The 20,690-nt window shown below is 42.9% G+C and overlaps 2 protein-coding genes across 2 annotated transcripts in view; one reads left to right on the forward strand and one right to left on the reverse strand.

Annotated features, from left to right (window-relative positions):
• The first annotated feature begins 2,139 nt into the window (after nucleotides 1-2,139).
• LOC311135559 (mitochondrial import inner membrane translocase subunit Tim22-like) lies at nucleotides 2,140-8,570 on the forward strand. The gene is made up of 5 exons (XM_084169571.1): nucleotides 2,140-2,411; nucleotides 2,831-3,027; nucleotides 5,281-5,353; nucleotides 5,459-6,218; nucleotides 7,625-8,570. The coding sequence occupies exons 1-4, from the start codon at nucleotides 2,153-2,155 to the stop codon at nucleotides 5,533-5,535; spliced, it is 606 nt and encodes a 201-aa protein (XP_084025697.1). The 5' UTR covers nucleotides 2,140-2,152; the 3' UTR covers nucleotides 5,536-6,218; nucleotides 7,625-8,570.
• Nucleotides 8,571-10,368: 1,798 nt separating this feature from the next.
• Nucleotides 10,369-20,690, reverse strand: part of LOC311135730 (active breakpoint cluster region-related protein-like) — a gene marked incomplete at its 3' end in the record, with an annotated part of 228,826 nt that continues 218,504 nt past the window's right edge. Inside the window, 7 exon segments of the mRNA XM_084169757.1 lie at nucleotides 10,369-10,458; nucleotides 11,012-11,162; nucleotides 13,275-13,380; nucleotides 13,639-13,773; nucleotides 15,876-16,015; nucleotides 16,180-16,289; nucleotides 16,784-16,843. Of these exon segments, the coding sequence (XP_084025883.1) occupies nucleotides 10,369-10,458; nucleotides 11,012-11,162; nucleotides 13,275-13,380; nucleotides 13,639-13,773; nucleotides 15,876-16,015; nucleotides 16,180-16,289; nucleotides 16,784-16,843 (792 nt within the window).

Raw genomic sequence — 20,690 nt, forward strand, 5'->3', positions numbered from 1 at the left:
CAACGATGCAGAGTTTAATAATAATAATACAAAATAAAATAGAAACACAAGAAGAGTCAAATAAAATACATGAGAATGGAGCTACATTATGACACACAGTAAACCAACACCAAAATAGCAGCAGTTTACGAGTTTAGGCCTAAGCATCGTTTTGAGACAGTCATTTGACTGAGCCTGAATGCTTTGACTGTGTTGTTTATAAGCAGATAAATGTAATAGGGCTGCAGCTGACTGTGGTAGAGCCAGTACAGCACACAGTAGTTCAGTCATAACGACGATAATGAACCACTTAGGGATTTATTAAATAAATAAACAGCAAACGTTCACAGAAGACTAGTCTAAACACAACAAAGCCTTAGCTACTGGCTGCTACACTATACTGTACCCCTAATTAGGAACAAATGGCAGCCGTACAGTAACCAACAGTAGCACGTGGAGGGCTTTCTAAAGCAGCAGTCCAGTTGTTGAGCACTGTAATTACACATTTGTAAAATGTGTTAACTTAAAATCACAACAGAAAATATGTAGGCCTAATTACGCCTATGTATATGACATAATAGATTGGATGATGATTTCTTAAGCAATGTATAAGCACTTGGGCATTAGGCTATAGGCTACATGGACACCGAAAGTGTCTACTAAAGGATTATCAAACTCTGGGCTTCATAATCGTACTCACTCATTGTGAAAGTGTGATGTGATCTATTTATAAAATTATCTATCATCTGGCAGAAATTATTGCAGGAAGAGTTGCTAATTGGTGATCACTATGTGCAATCAATTATGTATTTGTCATTCATTGTTGCTGCATAGTCACTGAGTCAGTTTGGAGGAGCAAGCCTATTGAAGTAAGTAGGAGGGTGTTTTTCTATGTAACCAGATGTACAGGTCGAGGCAGCTGCAGCAGACACAGAAAGCAACATCCTGTTGAACTTCAAACAGAGACATACAAATGAGAAGAGGCACCAGAGTCCACAATGGTAACAGTGCACATGTATCCACCTGCACCCAGTATACAAACATTCACGACAGATGTCTTCGGCTGACTCAGCTTTACCATCACAGAAGTCTGTCTTACTGCAGCATTCTCTAACTGTAAGATATGTGGCACTGAAGATGTCGACTCGAGTTGAGCATACATTTTTTAAACACCGGTTAACATGAAATAACCATGAGCTGAGGGTATAGTCACAGATGGTACAGTGGCTGTCACGAGACAAACACCTTGTCGTTGATCAACATCAAAACAGCGATTGCTGTAAAGTGCACTAACTACTGTACTGCTAGCCAACCTGTCTTCATTACGACTCTCTCACAGCCTCACCAAACTTGAGCAACGTTTATGAATAAATAGTAAAAAAGGTGACTATTATCAGTGCTGTTTCGAAACATATATATTTTCGGCAAACAACGCAAAATAATATAAACATTTCCCTCACCTGTTCTTTTCAACTCTGCCGCTGGTGCGCTAGTTGATGCTGCTGGTGTGATGATGTCGAAGATGGTGCTCCCGTCGCGCGTGGATGTGCCTGCAGGTGGAGCGCGCGAGTTTGGTGCAGTGTCTGCGTCTACAAAGACTTCTGGGTAGTGTCGTATTTAAATAGTGTGTTCATTTGAGTACTATCTTCTCCTTATGATAACATTTGTATTACATTGACACCCTCCTCATTTATTTCCTGCAGAGATTAAATTAAAGCCTAAACGTACAGATATGTTCAAGTCAAATGAGAAGTGTGACAATATTGATCTAAGACTTTAAGATGATATGGTTATATTCAAGATAGCATTCATGAAGACAGTGAATAAAAATGTTTAGCATTTTTGTGATGCTCAAGGTCAGTTACATCTCCAGTATTTAGAAACTCTGTGATCTGACATTGTCGAATCTGCTAATATATATAGGAAGACTCCTTTGCACTTCACTTGCATGCTAACGCAAGTAAAAAAGTGTAATTCTTATATATTGACAAACATTTTCTAAAATAATAAAACAGAATGTATATGTTATTGGTCTGGGACCGTTATTCCATTAACTTCATAGTTTTTTCATGTGGAATAAATATAATTGACCTCAAGCTGTCATACATTTGGTGAATCTACCGTTTATAATGACCTATTGAATTTACTAGCCGCACACACTCATTCACACATCATGGCGGCGACCGTGAATAGTGGAAATGCCCCTGTGTCGGACACTCAAGCCTCAACCTCGGCTGATCGGAGCTATGAAGGTTCAACATTTCAGTACAGCATGCTCCTGGAGCACCTCATCGGGGAGAAGAGGCCAATTAAGGATCTGAATCCGACCGTTATGGGGGGTCTTCCCAATCCCATGAAAACCGACGACCAGAAGATGATCGAACGGGGAATGGAGAGCTGTGCTTTCAAGGCGGTGTTGGCCTGTGTTGGAGGTTAGCCAGTCTTTCACTATTGTCGATGATATTACAAATGTGTCATGCATTTGCATGAGTTACTGTACACTTCATAGTTGCAACTAGCCTCTAGATTTGTCCATCCATGGACGACCGAGCAATAGAGGATAAGTTGCAACGTGCTTGGTGCATTTGTGTTTTGGGGGTGTAGCTACTGGAAATAAATACCCCACGGTGACAGCTGATTGCAACTAGTAGTTTCTCTCTGCATGCAGGAGGCCGACTACTTATAATGCACACAGTTGTTCCAAATGATTGATCTTTAATGTGTTGGTAGCTTAGCAATCTCCCTTGCTGTCTATGATATTGCTCATTCTCACAATAAGGTATACTAGTAACAGTACTATTTCCATAGTTGATGTAGCTAACACAATCTTGTGACACTGTTTTCTCTAAAGGGTTTGTTCTTGGGGGAGCGTTTGGTGTGTTCACGGCTGGTATAGACACCAACGTGGGATTTGACCCCAAAGACCCCATGAGAACACCCACGGCCAGAGAGGTTCTCAAAGACATGGGCCAGAGGGGAATGTCCTACGCCAAAAACTTTGCTGTTATTGGGGCAATGTTCTCCTGCACAGAGTGCATAATTGAATCGGTAGGTTGTCTTCTGACGCTTTCTTTTTTTTCTGCTAAAATGCATCAGAAATAATAATATGCTAACTAAGAGAGTAGCAAAGTGAAAGTAGTCTGTTGATTGTCAGTGGACTGGTGGAACTACAGATATATTGAAACTCAGCACTGGGTCCATCCTTATTCTGGCAAGCGTGTAAATGCATCACAAGCACGAGACAGCCTGTGATGTTTAGACAACTTGCGGGACCTTAACGTTGTCTTGCATATCAATCATCAACAAATCATATGTAAGCACAAACCACAAAAAGTTATGTTCAACAAATCATGGGAACTTTGATCTTCTAGGCTAATGGGTGTTGATGAAATGAATACCGTGAACATGTAATTGTGGTTTGGAAAATACCAAAGAGAATGTGAAAAATCTGTGGAAATTAGGTCTTCACGGGTCCAAAAAGTTGGACCCTATCCGAAATGTATCTGTGTCTTTCCCACCTGACCCGATATGCATAAATAAATAAACTGAGGCCTGCTTCGAATGGACCCGAGGACAGTCAGACCCATTCCGAAAAGGACCATGCTGGTTCGGAGCCGAGAGACCCGTTCAGATCTGAGAGTAGGAAGAGCGAGAAAAATAAACTGCCAGAGCATCAATAAAGAGCCATCAATAAATAAGAGATATTAGCCAAATTATCCACAGTTACGTGTCCTTAACTGCCTACAACAAATTACAAAAACTATTTGTTTTGTTTCGATTTATAGCATATTCAAAACTTTATAGTCTATTGTTTTTATTGGTTTTTACTTTCCTAAAACAATAATAGTCTAACTCACGGTTCAGCTGTCGGAGATTTGAGCGCTAAATGCATCAGGGCATTGCATGCATATAGGCCTATGTATGATATTAATATTTTAAAAATATGTTCCCGACATCGACATAAATAGGCCTACTTGTCAGATAGGTTGATGATTGATTAATGTGTATTTTCTGTAATTTATGTAATTCAGGACTCATCTGTAAAAGAGACCTTGGTATCAGTATGACTCCCTGATAATATAAAGGTAAAATAAAATAGGCTACTACTGCTATACAGATATAGGCGTACAGAAGGATGCTAATTTGTTAATTTTTGATCAAAATATTTTTCATATAGAGAAGTATTATATTGTTAGATTAAAGGAGTAACATAGGTAGGCCTAAAACATTCTTCCTCAACTCAAGTTCAACTGTCGGAGTCAGTTGGAGTGCTGGTGCGCACTACCTTCATAGACCTGCAGTAGCCTAATAATTGCCATACCACACCAAACCTTCACAAAAGTTGCTTAACTTTATTAGGGTAAAATCAAAAGTAAGTCAAGTCATTGTTTATAGGGAAAATAGTAGTCTTTCCATTTCATGGTTTGAGTGCGAGTAGCATAGTATGCCTACCGGTAATTATATTATATTGCAGCAATTTGGCCAATGAAAATTGCTCAACAGAATGAAACCTTAAAAAAAAAAAAGCCAACAAAGGCCTACCCAACAAATGACAGCAATAGGCTAATGCTATTTATTTTACAACAGGCCTACTTTTAACCTTAAAGTAAATATGGATCACAAAATAACTTCATTTAGCCAATGAAAATGTCTCATCAAAGTGAAACAAAACACTTTTTGCATAGGCTATTTAAAGAACTGGTTTAGATGATTTAAATATTAATTTACAATACTAATAATGACTAAACAACTGGTAATAAATACAAAAATAAACAAATAAAAGGTAGAAAATTGCATCAAACCTGAATAGCGAGTTTCACAAAGTCCATTTGTCGCGCCAATGTTCTTTGTCCACTACATTATAAAAACTTGTCCAATCAACAGTAGCCTAGGCCAAGGCTCCTTTTACTCGCTCCTTCTCCTCGGCAGCAGGCGCACGTGAGGTGAGCAGCCGGAACCAGTTTCAGCTGGACATAAGCTATATATTTTATTGAATTGCAATTGGCTGACAAAGATAACAAGCTTGCGCAGTTCTCTTCACACAAACATTCAATTAAGAGGATAGGCCCAATCGGGTCCAGTCGGTAAATCAATTTTAATTGCACATTCCTGAGACCTGTGGCAATTATATTAGAACCGACCCAGATCCGAGACAAAAGTCAGAATTTAGGGCACGGTCCCGGGTCGGATCTCGGAATTTCAGGTCTGTTGAAACTGTGAAGATATCTAGTGGAAATACTGTACTGTGTATTTGTCGTCAGTCTCATACTGCCCCCTTGTTGTGTGTATTTTACATTACAGCACAGGGGAAAGTCAGACTGGAAGAATGCTGTCTACAGTGGTTGTGTTACTGGGGGAGCAATAGGATTTCGTGGTGAGTTATCTACTTAATTTGTCAGTTGAAATGTCCCATGCATTAATATCATTTTGTTGAAAGATAATTGTTTCTAGCACTAATTATCTCCGTTCTATCTTATAGCTGGGGCGAAGGCTGGCGTGCTGGGATGTGGAGGTTTCGCTGCCTTCTCTGCTGCCATTGAGTACTATCTTCGGTGAAAACCAGGGCACCTTCTGTACCTCTGTGGACTATGGTTGAGGGATCACTGTCCCTCTGGACCAGAAACAGACTTTATACCTCATGGAAAGAAAAAAAAACATCCATGATCTGATCATGAGGATTGTCTATACTTGGACAATTCCACGTTTGACCTTTTGTTGACTGTATCCTGGACACTGTACGTACAGTGGTGTCATACTGGGTGGGCCAGTCTAGACTTATGTGGCCCACTTGATATGCTGTCTTTAATAAGTTAAACGTCATTGAGATTAACCTCTAATCAGTGTCAGTCCATATATTTTGGTTGAAGATGAAAGCTGGCTATTCTCTCATTTAATTTTTGTGGGTGAAATTAAGTTTGAGTCCATCAAAGAGTTTGAATCCAAGTCAATGTGCCCGTTTGAGTGGTAATGACAAAAGTCGAGGAAGGTGTATCAGTGACAGCCGGACACTGTGGTTTCCAACAGCAACGCTCAGATCAATGGCAGTGTTGCCATTGTTTATAAAAGGTTTTCTTTATGTAGAAATAAACATGTCTCTAACACCCATATCACAAACAAACTGAAATCATGTGCAGTGAGCCTCATATGACATTTACAGTGGGGGGAAAAAGTATTTAGTCAGCCACCAATTGTGCAAGTTCTCCCACTTAAAAAGATGAGGCCTGTAATATTCATCATAGGTACACGTCAACTATGACAGACAAATTGAGATTTTTTTTCCAGAAAATCACATTGTAGGATTTTTTATGAATTTATTAGCAAATTATGGTGGAAAATAAGTATTTGGTCACCTACAAACAAGCAAGATTTCTGGCTCTCACAGACCTGTAACTTCTTCTTTAAGAGGCTCCTCTGTCCTCCACTCGTTACCTGTGTTAATGGCACCTGTTTGAACTTGTTATCAGTATAAAATACCTGTCCACAACCTCAGTCACACTCCAAACTCCACTATGGCCAAGACCAAAGAGCTGTCAAAGGACACCAGAAACAAAATTGTAGACCAGCACCAGTGTGGGAAGACTGAATCTGCAATAGGTAAGCAGCTTGGTTTGAAGAAATCAACTGTGGGAGCAATTATTAGAAAATGGAAGACATACAAGACCACTGATAATCTCCCTCGATCTGGGGCTCCACGCAAGATCTCACCCCGTGGGGTCAAAATGATCACAAGAACGGTGAGCAAAAATCCCAGAACCACACGGGGGGACCTAGTGAATGACCTGCAGAGAGCTGGGACCAAAGTAACAAAGCCTACCATCAGTAACACACTACGCCGCCAGGGACTCAAATCCTGCAGTGCCAGACGTGTCCCCCTGCTTAAGCCAGTACATGTCCAGGCCCGTCTGAAGTTTGCTAGAGTGCATTTGGATGATCCAGAAGAGGATTGGGAGAATGTCATATGGTCAGATGAAACCAAAATAGAACTTTTTGGTAAAAACTCAACTCGTCGTGTTTGGAGGACAAAGAATGCTGAGTTGCATCCAAAGAACACCATACGTACTGTGAAGCATGGGGGTGGAAACATCATGCTTTGGGGCTGTTTTTCTGCAAAGGGACCAGGACGACTGATCCGTGTAAAGGAAAGAATGAATGGGGCCATGTATCGTGAGATTTTGAGTGAAAACCTCCTTCCATCAGCAAGGGCATTGAAGATTAAACGTGGCTGGGTCTTTCAGCATGACAATGATCCCAAACACACCGCCCGGGCAACGAAGGAGTGGCTTCGTAAGAAGCATTTCAAGGTCCTGGAGTGGCCTAGCCAGTCTCCAGATCTCAACCCCATAGAAAATCTTTGGAAGGAGTTGAAATTCTGTGTTGCCCAGCGACAGCCCCAAAACATCACTGCTCTAGAGGAGATCTGCATGGAGGAATGGGCCAAAATACCAGCAACAGTGTGTGAAAACCTTGTGAAGACTTACAGAAAACGTTTGACCTGTGTCATTGCCAACAAAGGGTATATAACAAAGTATTGAGAAACTTTTGTTATTGACCAAATACTTATTTTCCACCATAATTTGCAAATAAATTCATTAAATCCTACAATGCGATTTTCTGGATTTTTTTTTTCAAATTTTGTCTGTCATAGTTGACATGTAACTATGATGAAAATTACAGGCCTCATCTTTTTAAGTGGGAGAACTTGCACAATTGGTGGCTGACTAAATACTTTGTTTCCCCACTGTATTTGTATATTATTGTACCCATGAATTGGTATGTCATGTCTTTGTTCGCATGGGACAAACAAAAACACCCTAATGATTGGTTGACAATAGAGCCTTCCACAATGCAGGTAATGGCTGCAGGATGAAGTTGGGGAAGAGCAACTGCAGAAACTTGAAGTCAAAACTTAATTACCTTTGATCACATTATTTTTGTAAAGTTCATGCAGTCGACATATAGGCGCAAGTCAGAATTATTTTGCCCCAGAATGCAGCACACTTTGAAAGGCGGTGGTCAACGACTTGACAAAAGTGATCCGCTCGGACGTTCCCAATGTTTTGACATTCTGACTCAAACAGCCTTACTATAAAAGCAACATGTGGTGACACTGACATATGTACATTTTTACAGAATCCATCCAATTTATAGTTAACTGAAACTTAAGTCACCAAGCAGCAAAGTAGCCATTAATTATCAGTCACCAGTGTAAATTGATTTAGAGTAATTGAGAAATGCATTACCAGACTGGAACTGCCCACCCAGATAATAATTGATTGGATTGATATAGCACTTTTCTACCAACTGAGGTATTTAAAGAGCTTTACATAGTAATGGGGAACCTCACCTCATCCACCACCAATGCGTAGCGACCATTTTTGTGCCAGAATGCTCACCACACATCAGCTATCAGGTGGAGGTGAGGGGGGTGATTAGGTGGTCATGATGGACATTTTGCCATGACCCTAAGATCTACATTTGTTTTACATTTAATTAATTGTGGTGAATAATATGAACTGAGTTGTGTGTTCTATGTGTCTGAGACAGATTGCATTACAGGACTGGTTATCAATAAAAACACAAACCACTGCTAATTGCTACCATTTTGTCTTCATTTTTCAATTCTAATGACTTGTTTGCTAACTGCACGCGCAATAGATTCAGAATACCTTATTTTTTGCACCGCAATCTTGAGTCTGCACAGTACTGATAAAATTCCAATATATGACTGTCACTTCCCAACTATCCCAAAGTGCAGTATGCTGCACCAAACAAAACACAAATATAAAAAAAAGTTTGAAGAAATATGAAGTACTTGCAATTAAAGTGCAAGAAAATGACAAAACATCGTTTTGGTAGACTTTTATTTATTTTACTAAAAAAGAAAAAAGTTCACATCGACATTTACCCTTGTTAATACAGTATACTCAAAGTAAAATACAACATTTTTTGATTTTCTTTTAATCTTATATTAAAAATATCAAATAGGACTCATCTAACAGTGCTTATTTTAAGATATGTCACAGGCTACATAGCAGAAAGGTTGAATTTGTACAGCATTGATGGGAGGTGATTGCCGGTGCCGCAAACTAACAGTGACAACCTACCTTTGTTACCCAGCCTGATTTGATTGACAAGCTGAACATGCAATAAGGGCAATAAACTACACAATAATCCTATAGATTATAACTGGTGTCATTTGACACTAGGAACAGGCTTGCAATGGAATGACAAGAAAAAAGCAAATGTTCCAAAAAGTTGCTCGATTTTTTTTCCCCATAACCTTCATCTCACAGATTGATGTTTCTTTCTTTAAAGAGTGGTTCAGAATCAACCGTCAGATTGTACACTGTGTTCCTGTGATCGTTTCAGTACAGCTCAGCCAACCTTGGCTGTGAATGAGAAACTTAAACAAAAACAAAATCATCACTACCTGAAAACTTCAAACAACGGACTCCTTGGAGCAATTCTCTAGTTGTACTGGGCCCAGTTTCCCAAAAGCATCTTAAGGCTATGGTTCAAACGATGACCTTAGCCTTAAGATGCTTTTGGGAAACCGGCTCCTGGACTGTACAGGCACACTTAATATATATATATATATATTTATAATAAATAGGGCGAATTTGGCCAAGACTCACACAGAGGGAGGGCTGTGCTCTCTAGTCTTTGCACATGGAGAGAAAATGTGACGGTGGCCATTCACTGACATGGCTTTACTGGCGGCTTGCAAACGCAAACAGTCCTCAGCACTTTGCTTTAACACACACACACACACACACACACATGCTCTGACACGCTTCTACATAAACACACAGCCCTCCTCTGTCACATGCACAAAGCCAGAGAGAAACAAAGGACTTATTGAACAAATAATATTTATAAAATATGTAAATGCCATTTTCTTGGAATGCCTCTGAAATAAAAAAAGAAAAGAAAAGAGATGAAAGTCCAGTAAGTAACAGACCAGCTTCGGGATCATTGAGCTGGTTTCTGGAGGACTCAACAGACCAAACAACCGACAGTGACCCAGTAACACACCAGACCCTGACCTCTAACCCCTCACTGATAGAAAGAGAGGTCCCAGACTAGTGGCTGTCCGACGGGGTATTGTGGGTCAGAGGTCAGAGGTCAGCTGCTCCCTCCACCCCTGCTCTTCACCAGATGGACGTACTGTAATGTAAGGGCCGCTGCTCTATCTCCGCTGACACTAGAAGACGTGACTATGGGATCCACGTCTGACTCCATCTCTCAGAGTAGGGAAGGGTGGGGGGGGGGGGGGGCTGTACAGTTTTAAAAGGGAGTTGGGTGGTAGGGAGTTGGGTGGTATGGGGGTGGGGTGGGGGGGGGGGGGGGGGTTTGCTGTTGAGTCTTTCGCTCCGGACCCCCAAGCGATTAAACGTCAGTGGAAAAGTAGAGTGTGTTCCTCTTCAGCTCAGCGAAGGAGATGGGAGGATGCTGCAGGTAGTACAGCAACACCTGGACCTGAGATGGGGAGAGAGAAAGAGCTTTAGCCTAAAATCAATGGTGTTTCATTTAAATACCAATTATCATAGTTATAACCAAAAAAGGACTAGGATATGGCGCTTTGAGAGGCCATGTGACCTACACATTCTGTACATGACTCAGAAGGTGACTCAGTAAGCATCTTTCCATGATATCTGAGTATCCGTATGAGTATCTATCTACTAAACATATGGAGATGTAATAAGCCACTGCACAAACAGTTGTCTCTCATTCTTTACAGTAATGATGAAGTATGGCATTCTACTGTTAGTGTTGTGGCTTTTATGGTGATTTACAGTAGTCATTGTTTATATACGGCCTAGAATAAGTCATTTGTGAACAGGAAGGGGTTTCTCGCTCAGCACCGGGCAGAGCTCCAGGAGGGGCTTCCCAAATAGTCCAAATACAGCTGGGAGACCAGACCAAACTGACACGGTTCAAACACACATCCCCCTTAGCTAACTCTTACATTCTCACAAGCAAACGCACATGCACAGATGGACACAAATATACGCACCCAAGTCACACTGACCTGTGCCATTACGTCATGTGACCAGATGTCAGAGGCCAGGGTGATGTGTCCCTTGGTGACCTCGGACTCAGAGGGCCTGAGCAGGGTGGGGCCAAACACTGTGCCCAAGTTGTGGAGGGACATCTTGTTGATGGGCTCATTGTCAGCAACTCTGAAACACAAAACAGACAGATAGACCAGTCAGACTACAGTGACCACAGGGACAGAGCAGTATTAATTCTTTTTCTAGTCATGCGACATGTTTGCTGGTCTGGCCTTGTTACTATGATAACCCCTTTTCCAAAGCAATCACTGTCAGTACAGCACAGTGTGTTTTGTATGTATTTCTTCTACAAGGACCATGTCTGAACTAAGTTACCATCTGCTGTAACTTATATAAATGTTCTCCATAGCAACAGCAGAGCCATTCATGTCACACTTGAAATCCACCAGAGCGTCCAGCAGGTGTCCTCAGCGTGTCTATGAGAGTAGTCTGTGTACGTTCTGTTGACTGACTACAGTGTACTGCTGGGTGTTAAAGAGCTGTACTGGGATCAGGCCATAATAATGTCTCCATGGCGCAGTAGGGTGGAATCTGACCCAGCGCTAGGTCTGTGAACTGACCTCAGGCCTGCCAATAGGTAGAAATCTGATTTCTCTCTATGGACCTTCCTGCGTGCCAACCTCTGAGATCTCACTACCCTTTACACTGTCACAGCTTTACACACTATAAAGCACCTCCCCTGGGGATACACACTATAAAGCACCTCCCCTGGGGATACACACTATAAAGCACCTCCCCTGGGGATACACACTATAAAGCACCTCCCCTGGGGATACACACTATAAAGCACCTCCCCTGGGGATACACACTATAAAGCACCTCCCCTGGGGATACACACTATAAAGCACCTCCCCTGGGGATACACACTATAAAGCACCTCCCCTGGGGATACACACTATAAAGCACCTCCCCTGGGGATACACACTATAAAGCACCTCCCCTGGGGATACACACTATAAAGCACCTCCCCTGGGGATACACACTATAAAGCACCTCCCCTGGGGATACACACTATAAAGCACCTCCCCTGGGGATACACACTATAAAGCACCTCCCCTGGGGATACACACTATAAAGCACCTCCCCTGGGGATACACACTATAAAGCACCTCCCCTGGGGATACACACTATAAAGCACCTCCCCTGGGGATACACATGGCTCCAAGCGTTCTTTTCAAACACTAACTTCTGTGAGGAGGCGTGAGAGTGAAGTAATGTGTAACTGAAATTGACACAGCAGCACTATACATTTAAACTTATTCTTAGTTCCCTCTAGTTCACATTGTAGAGCTAGATGACAATAATATACTCTCAGACAAATGTTGTCTTCCCTGCGGTAGGAAACCATAACAAACACATAAACCTGATCTTTTAAAAGTCCGGTGGTGAAATCTAACTTTACTCAGAGTATGAATAAGTCCCCACGCAGGCCATTACTACTATAGCTGATGACAGACAGCTAGTCCTAGATCAGATGTGAGTGATAGGAGGAGACCCATTAGTGTTTCCTAAGTGTTCCTGCCCATGCTAGTGGTTACCAGTCTGTGGTTGGGCTGGGCCCTGCTCTACCATGGCCTTCTAATTGAAAGCAGTTTTAACAGGCACCACCATGATGTCATCCAATGTGGTTACACACTGCCTTTCCAAGTAAGTAGCACATGGTCGGCCATCTAAAACCATCACAGCTATTTTCAAAGACAAAATAGTAGTAGAGAAGTCATTTTAGCAGTAGAGAAGTCCTTTTTCATTGACTTTAATGTGTTTCCTTCAACTGGACCATAGGTCCTCAGTCTAGCTCCTTAACCTCACCACAACAGGGCTGGCGTAAAAGGCCCAGTGCAGACTGATGCTGATTCCTCTCCAGGGCTTGATGTGTGTGTGTGTTAGCTCTGTTGACCACACAGTGTCTGGCCTGAACACTCTGATGACTTTTCCCTCTGTCCTCTGTCTTATTGGGTCAATCAGTCAGTGGCTAATGAGTGTGGTGCGGTCAGAGCAGCAGGAGCATATCTCATGACCACAGGCAGAGTGGAGCTGAATGTGAAGCTCTCCAGACTACAGTTTTATAGCAGGCTTAAAGAACCACTCGCACGTGGACAGTATTCTGCCCAGAACTCCTCCAAAGCCCACTCTGAACGTATTAGGCTGCCAGTTAATATGGCCCAAACTGTCACCAGTAGTAGTTACTGGCCCCTTATGTGTACACGTGTGTGTGTGTACCTCTTGAGATGCTCCAGCAGGCTGAGAAAGGTAATGAGGTTAGGGTCAGGCAGAGAGCGCAGCAGATGCATCATGCAGTTCTCCTTGGCTGCAGGGTCCGACAGAGCTGCAGAGAAGAGGAGGATACAGGAGGAGGATACAGGAGGAGAGGGGAAAGAGAATCAAATAAGTTAAGAATTACCCCTCTAAGGGGCAAAAATTAACAATCCTTTCAATGTTGTCTTGTCAATGTATCATTTTCTGTTAATAAAAAAAGAAATAACCCCTCTATCTGTTACCACTGAGATGCATAATAATTGTATTGATATGGTATTGCATTGAGATGTATTAATTTATATGGTCTGTTAGAGGTTAGAGGTCGTACCTATGCCCTCCATGAAGGCTGGGTACAGGCGGTCAGTGAGCAGGGGCTCTGGCAGCTCACGGAAGTACAGCTTCAGCGTCCCCGCGATGGCATTGATGTCCATGTCACTCAACATCACCAGGATGTCTTTGCTATCTTTGGAGGGGAGAGAAAGAGGGATAGAGAGAGAGGGGGGGGGGGAGAAAACATAGATAAGGGAAGTGTATCATCCCAACAAACTGATCATTCTGGCTCCAGAGATGACATAACAGGCAACAAACCCAAACAACCAGAGATCTCAGCTCAGTGAGACATGAACACAGCAGAGAGACACTCATGCATTTGGTTTGGTCTAGGGGCTGTGACTGAGGATATGTCCCAAATGGCACCCTATTCCCTACATAGTGCACTACTTTTGACCAGAGCCCTATGGTGCCTGGTCAAAAGTAGTGCACTATATCGGGAATAGGGTGCCATATGGGACACATTCTGGTTCTGGGACTCCCAGGGAGGACAACACACAGCTGACAGCTGCAGCTCCTCAGACCTGTGTTCTTCCTGTCCTTTCCCACAACCATCTCTGTTTATAGCCAGGCTGAAGGCCCTCTGCCATGACTGATCCCGGCACGGCCCACAGTACAACAGGGAGGATGGGAAGAGTGGAATGACAGGACAGCTCACAGGGGTCTGGAGTTATTCCTGATAACGTGACCTGACCAGGAAAAACTCATGGCCCTGGTTATAGTCTATATATAGGGCCCAGAGTTACAGTGATGGAAAAAAGTATTTGATCCCCTGCTGATTTTGTACGTTTGCCCACTGACAAAGAAATGATCAGTTTATAATTTTAATGGTAGGTTTATGTGAACATTGGAGACAGAATAACAACAAAAAAATCCAGAAAAACGCATGTCAAAAATGTTATGAATTGATTTGCATTTTAATGAGGGAAATAAGTATTTAGACCTACACAAGGCTGGAATGGGCTACAAGACCATCGCCAAGCAGCTTGGTGAGAAGGTGACAACAGTTGGTGCGATTATTCGCAAATGGAAGAAACACAAAAGAACTGTCAATCTACCTCGGCCTGGGGCTCCATGCAAGATCTCACCTCGTGGAGTTGCAATGATCATGAGAACGGTGAGGAATCAGCCCAGAACTACACGGGAGGATCTTGTCAATGATCTCAAGGCAGCTGGGACCATAGTCACCAAGAAAACAATTGTTAACACACTACGCCGTGAAGGACTGAAATCCTGCAGCGCTCGCAAGGTCCCCCTGCTCAAGAAAGCACATATACATGCCCGTCTGAAGTTTGCCAATGAACATCTGAATGATTCAGAGGAGAACTGGGTGAAAGTGTTGTGGTCAGATGAGACCAAAATGGAACTCTTTGGCATCAACTCAACTCGCCGTGTTTGGAGGAGGAGGAATGCTGCCTATGACCCCAAGAACACCATCCCCACCGTCAAACATGGAGGTGGAAACTTGGGGGTGTTTTTCTGCTAAGGGGACAGGACAACTTCACCACATCAAAGGGACGATGGACGGGGCCATGTACCGTCAAATCTTGGGTGAGAACCTCCTTCCTTCAGCCAGGGCATTGAAAATGGGTTGTGGATGGGTATTCCAGCATGACAATGACCCAAAACAATGACTTAATGACTTGGAGAAGATCTGCAAATAGGAGTGGGACAAAATCCCTCCTGAAATGTGTGCAAACCTGGTGGCCAACTACAAGAAACGTCTGACCTCTGTGATTGCCAACAAGGGTTTTGCCACCAAATACTAAGTCATGTTTTGCAGAGGGGTCAAATACTTATTTCCCTCATTAAAATGCAAATCAATTTATAACATTTTTGACATGCGTTTTTCTGGATTTTTTTGTTGTTATTCTGTCTCTCACTGTTCAAATAAATATACCATTAAAATTATAGACTGATCATTTCTTTGTCAGTGGGCAAACGTACAAAATCAGCAGGGGATCAAATACTTTTTTCCCCTCACTGTATGCCTGGTCAGATCCCATGGCCAGGAAATATAGTCCCATGTAGCTCAGTTGGTAGAGCATGGCGCTTGCAACGCCAGGGTTGTGGATTCGATTCCCACGGGGGACCAGTATGAAAATGTATGCACTCACTAACTGTAAGTCGCTCTGGATAAGAGCATCTGCTAAATGACTAAAATGTAAAAATCCTCTCTCTGTTGATGAAGACTGAGGTGTGCTTTGAAGTGTTCGTAGTATGAGTGTTTCTTACTGGTGTCGAACGCTGCTTTGAGGGCCTGGATGTCGGTGGCCACCCCTGAGATCCTGTAGATTCCCACCTCGTCGATTCCCCTCTTCTCCACCTCCTCAATGCACTGGCGGACTATGTAAGGCACCTTGGAGCGCTCGCGCCTGTTGGGGGGGACAACCAATATTCATCAGGACTGATATTGCAGTATTATTACTGTAATTAGATTACTGTCAACAATAATTTATTGCGATGCTAATGCTAGAAGTGTAAAAATGTATCATGTTGTTGCAGTTATGTTTGAATAAAAAAAATCAACATGACTTACTTTGTCACCACACTAATTTTGACCCCGAACACCCCACTCTGTTTTTTGGAGGGCGTTCTCTTCAGACTCAAGTCCCGACTCGTAAACTTCATGGAGAACTCCACTTTGATCTGCGGGAGACGATACATACAAAGTGTCAAACAAGCTGCATATTTATTGGTTAATTTGACAGGGACCATCAACAGCAAACATTGCACCAGCTTTTAGCTACATAGCTAATCTGCAGTCCCTACTTTAAACTGTTTAAAATACACAGCTTCCAAGTGCTTTCTTTTGATCATTTCACAACATCCAGGAGTGTAAGTGGATCCAGCGTTGTTAGATGTTTAAACTTTACGGCTGTTTAAAAACACTGTGTTCCGGAGCAATCAGAGAGTTGGCCAAACTCGTAAAGATAATGTTGCATGGCCCTGGCCAACTATAACAACAAGCTTCGTTATAATATCCACACACTAATCCCTAACAGTCATCTTCTATTAACAGGGTTGAGATGTGTAAATGACTGACAGTACCAGATTCAACATTGAAAAAGCGTCTTAGTCCAAGAATAGGCTTAATCTCGGTCCGGGAAACTGGCCCCAAATGTTCCTAAAAAGTCCCTTACCCCGTTCATCTCTATGACGTCCATGTGCCAGTTCTTGGACTGCACTGTCTGAGGGTCCAGCTGAAATACACAGAGAAAGAGAGTACAGTTATAGTCTCTACACAAGCCACATCAATGCATGGCCTCGTAGGAGACAGAGAAGGTACGACAAGAGCAATGAGTGTTCAAATACACGTATCATGGACACAATCACATGGACCCTCACAGAACACACTCTGTATATCATATAGAAGACTGCACTCTAGTAGAGACACTAAAGCCTCATTTCTGGTGCCTGTGTTCTAATACTGCTAACGTCCTCTGTCACTACAACCCAGTACCTAGCCAGCTCTCTCTGAGTACTCATGGTTCATTGCACTGGAGGAAAAAGTATGTTTATTAGGAAACAAACACTGCTACGCTCCCATAGTCACCAAAACATAAATGTTACGTTCTCGCCTATGTTTGGTGTTCTACTTGTCACTACACCCCAGTACCTCGCTAGCTCTCTGTGACCTGGACCTCTGCCTACCTAGGGTTCACTGCACTGGAGGAAATAGTATGTTTATTAGGACACAAACACTGTTACGTTCTCTCCCTCTCTAACACCTACCCCAGATGTCTCCCTCCCGTCATGCTTTGGTGAGGCTCTGAGGAGCTCCTTTAAGTCCAGCCAAGAGAACAACGAGGCCCCGCTACAGTTTGTTTTCCGACCCGAGACGAGACTCTCCCCTCAGCATGGGCCAGAAGAGGAGGGCTATTTTCTGACTTCTGCTGTATGTGGAGGAAAAATACCCAGTTTTCCATTTGCCTCCTTGATGGAAATTCACAGACAGGCCTGTCTATATTTAAATGACAAAACATCCCTGGGAACTTATTTTTTTCCGTCATTTAATTTTCAGGATGCTGACATCTGATCAAGTTAAATGGGCTTTACCCCCTGTGTGGATGGAGCAGTGGTGCATGCTGGGTAATGTGCCCCCTCCAGTGTGCGTGCGTATGTGTGTGTTTAGACTGAGAGGAACCTCTGTAGTCTAGCCAGCCTGAGGGCTGTGTGTGGGTCTGTCCCTACCTAACGACATGGATTATCTCTGCATTAAAACCAATTACTGTATATATGAATGGACAATGCCATCGATCACGTGGCACTATTCATTCCTATGTGAAGACACAATAGCGCATTGAAGCCAAATAAAGTCTGTTAAGATGGCGTCTCATAGAGACATAACATGAGCAGTATGAGCTACTCCAGGAAGTGATGTTGCAGGCTAGCTCAGTGCTGCCCCCTCTCGTTGAGTAACTCAAGTTAAAGGCTGACCGGGGTATTGCAGGTTGCCATTAGCAGCGCCACTATCCCTATAACTTCTTCTGTGTGCGATTTTAAAATAATCGGTTCAAGGACATACATCTGTGTATTAGAAGCTATTATTGGTACCATGATTGTCTTTGACATTTTTTATTTATTTACATGTTTTCTGCTAACAATGCCTGCAGTACTGCGGTCGGCATTGAACGTCAGTGGCTTCAATGAGAGGGGGCAGTCGTTCTCCCCTGATACAAACACACAACAGCCCCTCTTTCACACATCATGAAACAGTCCATTCACCCCAACAGTCCTCCATTGGACTAACTAACATATGTATAAAATTTACCTCCTTTCACTAATGTGAACATGAATCACACTGATTGAGATGAAAATACAGCAAACAAGAAAGCCCCCTTTCTCAAATTAAATCAGAACATCAGGCTAACACACAACAATGGAAGCTCTGCAGATGCCCTTTCTGTTCACTACCATTGTATTGCTATGCTAGTGCTCAGTTTCATATTGTTCCTGTTAGTTCTTGTAAGTTGAACTGTCATCTGGTTGTGGGCCAGGTTCTCTCTACCTCTGCTGAAATGCTTGAGGGTAGAGACAGGGCAGAGTGTCCATTGGGAAAGGGAGACAGGGACAGGGGTTGTGCTTTTCCCCATTTACATTTGGCTGTCTCTAGGGGTAAGCAGCAGCCATGGCTGATGTCTGGCTCACACTCTTCACCATGCTCAGTACACAGGCAGAGCTGGGCCTTTTTCTCATGGTGCCCTGGGAGAATAGAGCTCTGACATGATGTATGATGAGAAGTGTGTGTGTGTGTGTTAGATACACACACCAGAGCCACACTCACTAGCATAGCACTTCTACAGCGAGGAGCTAATGCCTTTTATAGGCTGATTCAGCAGTTCCCTGTGTATCACAATTACACTTATGTCATTACTACCTTCCTAGATTATGTGCTTGTTGGTCTTAAAAGCCCCATAATCGTTTATTGCTGAGCGAGCGCAAGGCCAGCACACTTACCTTATCGTAACTTTACAGTAGGGTAGAACTTTGTATTTAGGGAGTGTAATTAATTACCTAATAAAAAGCTTGTTTTGTTATCAGTTACTCAGACGTCTATTACCATTAGGGCCAATTTTCCAAGCAGGGTTTGGGCTTTAAATAAGGTTGCCCCTAATCATGGCTATGGGGTCCTGACTACACCAGTGCCAGGAGTCTTTCTGGGCAGGAGCCCAAAATAACAAACAGCCTGATGAGGACTCCTGTACCCATATAGCCCCCCAAAATACATCTCTCTCTCTCTCTCTCTCGTCAAATTGGGTTACATAAAAATACAAAGACCCTTTAATGCGTCAGCGCACCCACTGACCCCTCAACCACTCCACCGTTCACTTCTAATCCTCTGCTGCTTTATTAAAAACTCCAGGAAGAACTTCTGGCCCTATTTATTCATTTTCCTTGCCTGGGAAGTGAGCTGGTTCAAGGGGAGACACACCACAAACTGCATAGCTAAGGTATTATTTATAGTGCAAACTGCAACTGATTCAGAATCAGTATGGTTCTACACTATATATTCTCAACCTATCACAGAGGATGGATGGATGGATGGAAGCAAGATACGTTGTATGAAAATGTTGCTTTGAAGTTTAGACATGGAAAGAATGATCTCCACAGTGTGACTTGGGGTTGTGCCCTGCTGGCTGGTAAAACAAAGGGAGATGAGGGGGAAAAAAGTCCAGGAAACCCATCAGAGGGAAGAGTATATGAGGTGAAGCACGCACAAGAAGAAAGGGGGCGGGTCCTCAAAGTCTTCAAAATCCCAAGAGATGAATCACAGAGCCAAATCCTCTCTCTCCAGAGAATCCCTGAAACAGATTGGTAGCGTGTGTTTGTAGAAGAAAGAAAGACAGGAAGAAAGACAGGAAAACCAGGAGGGCTGGTGGAAGGATAAAGGATAAAGGAAACATCCAAACCAAACGATGGTTCCAATTAGGATCTCATCACTCCTCCAAAGCTCAAAGCCTCCTTTGCTCTGCCTAAAACACTGTGACTGACTGGGGAGAGGATCATAACACATGGTGGTGATACTGTATAAATACATATCCACACTGAATACACTGTACAATCATCTATCTTTCATGTGGCACAGAATGTTCTGCATGATAAAAATAGAAGAGGAAAAACTATTAATTCTATTAGTGCTTAAATGTCAAATACTTCGAGAGAAAAGCGAGAGAGAGCAAAGACAGAAAAAGCATGAGGGTGAGTATGTGCATGAATGAGTAGCGATGTGATGTGTTCCGTTTAGCCAGCATGATGCTCCGTTTGGTGGGAACGCAATGTTCTCTGAGCAGCCCCTAGGCTCTGAGGGCTGACTCTCCTGGTGTGTGTGTGTGTGTGTGTCTGTGTGCGCGCAATGCTACACTACATGACCAAAAGCATGTGGACATCTGCTCGTCGAACATCTCATTCCAAAATCATGGGCATTAATATGGAGTTGGTCCCCCCTTTGCTTCTATAACAGCCTCCACTCTTCTGGGAAGGCTTTCCACAAGATGTTGGAACATTGCTGCGGGGACTTGCTTCCATTCAGCCACAAGAGCATTAGTG

This window comes from Coregonus lavaretus (assembly GCF_964263955.1).
Source record: "Coregonus lavaretus genome assembly, chromosome: 10".
Taxonomy (NCBI): domain Eukaryota; kingdom Metazoa; phylum Chordata; class Actinopteri; order Salmoniformes; family Salmonidae; genus Coregonus; species Coregonus lavaretus.

Bases quoted from the DNA above. Each gene is read 5' to 3' on its own strand.
- LOC311135559 (XM_084169571.1), top strand. From the start codon at position 2,153: ATGGCGGCGACCGTGAATAGTGGAAATGCCCCTGTGTCGGACACTCAA. The intron at 3,028-5,280 runs GTAGGTTGTCTT...TTTACATTACAG, and splicing joins CAGAGTGCATAATTGAATCG to CACAGGGGAAAGTCAGACTG. The intron at 5,354-5,458 runs GTGAGTTATCTA...TCTATCTTATAG, and splicing joins GGGAGCAATAGGATTTCGTG to CTGGGGCGAAGGCTGGCGTG.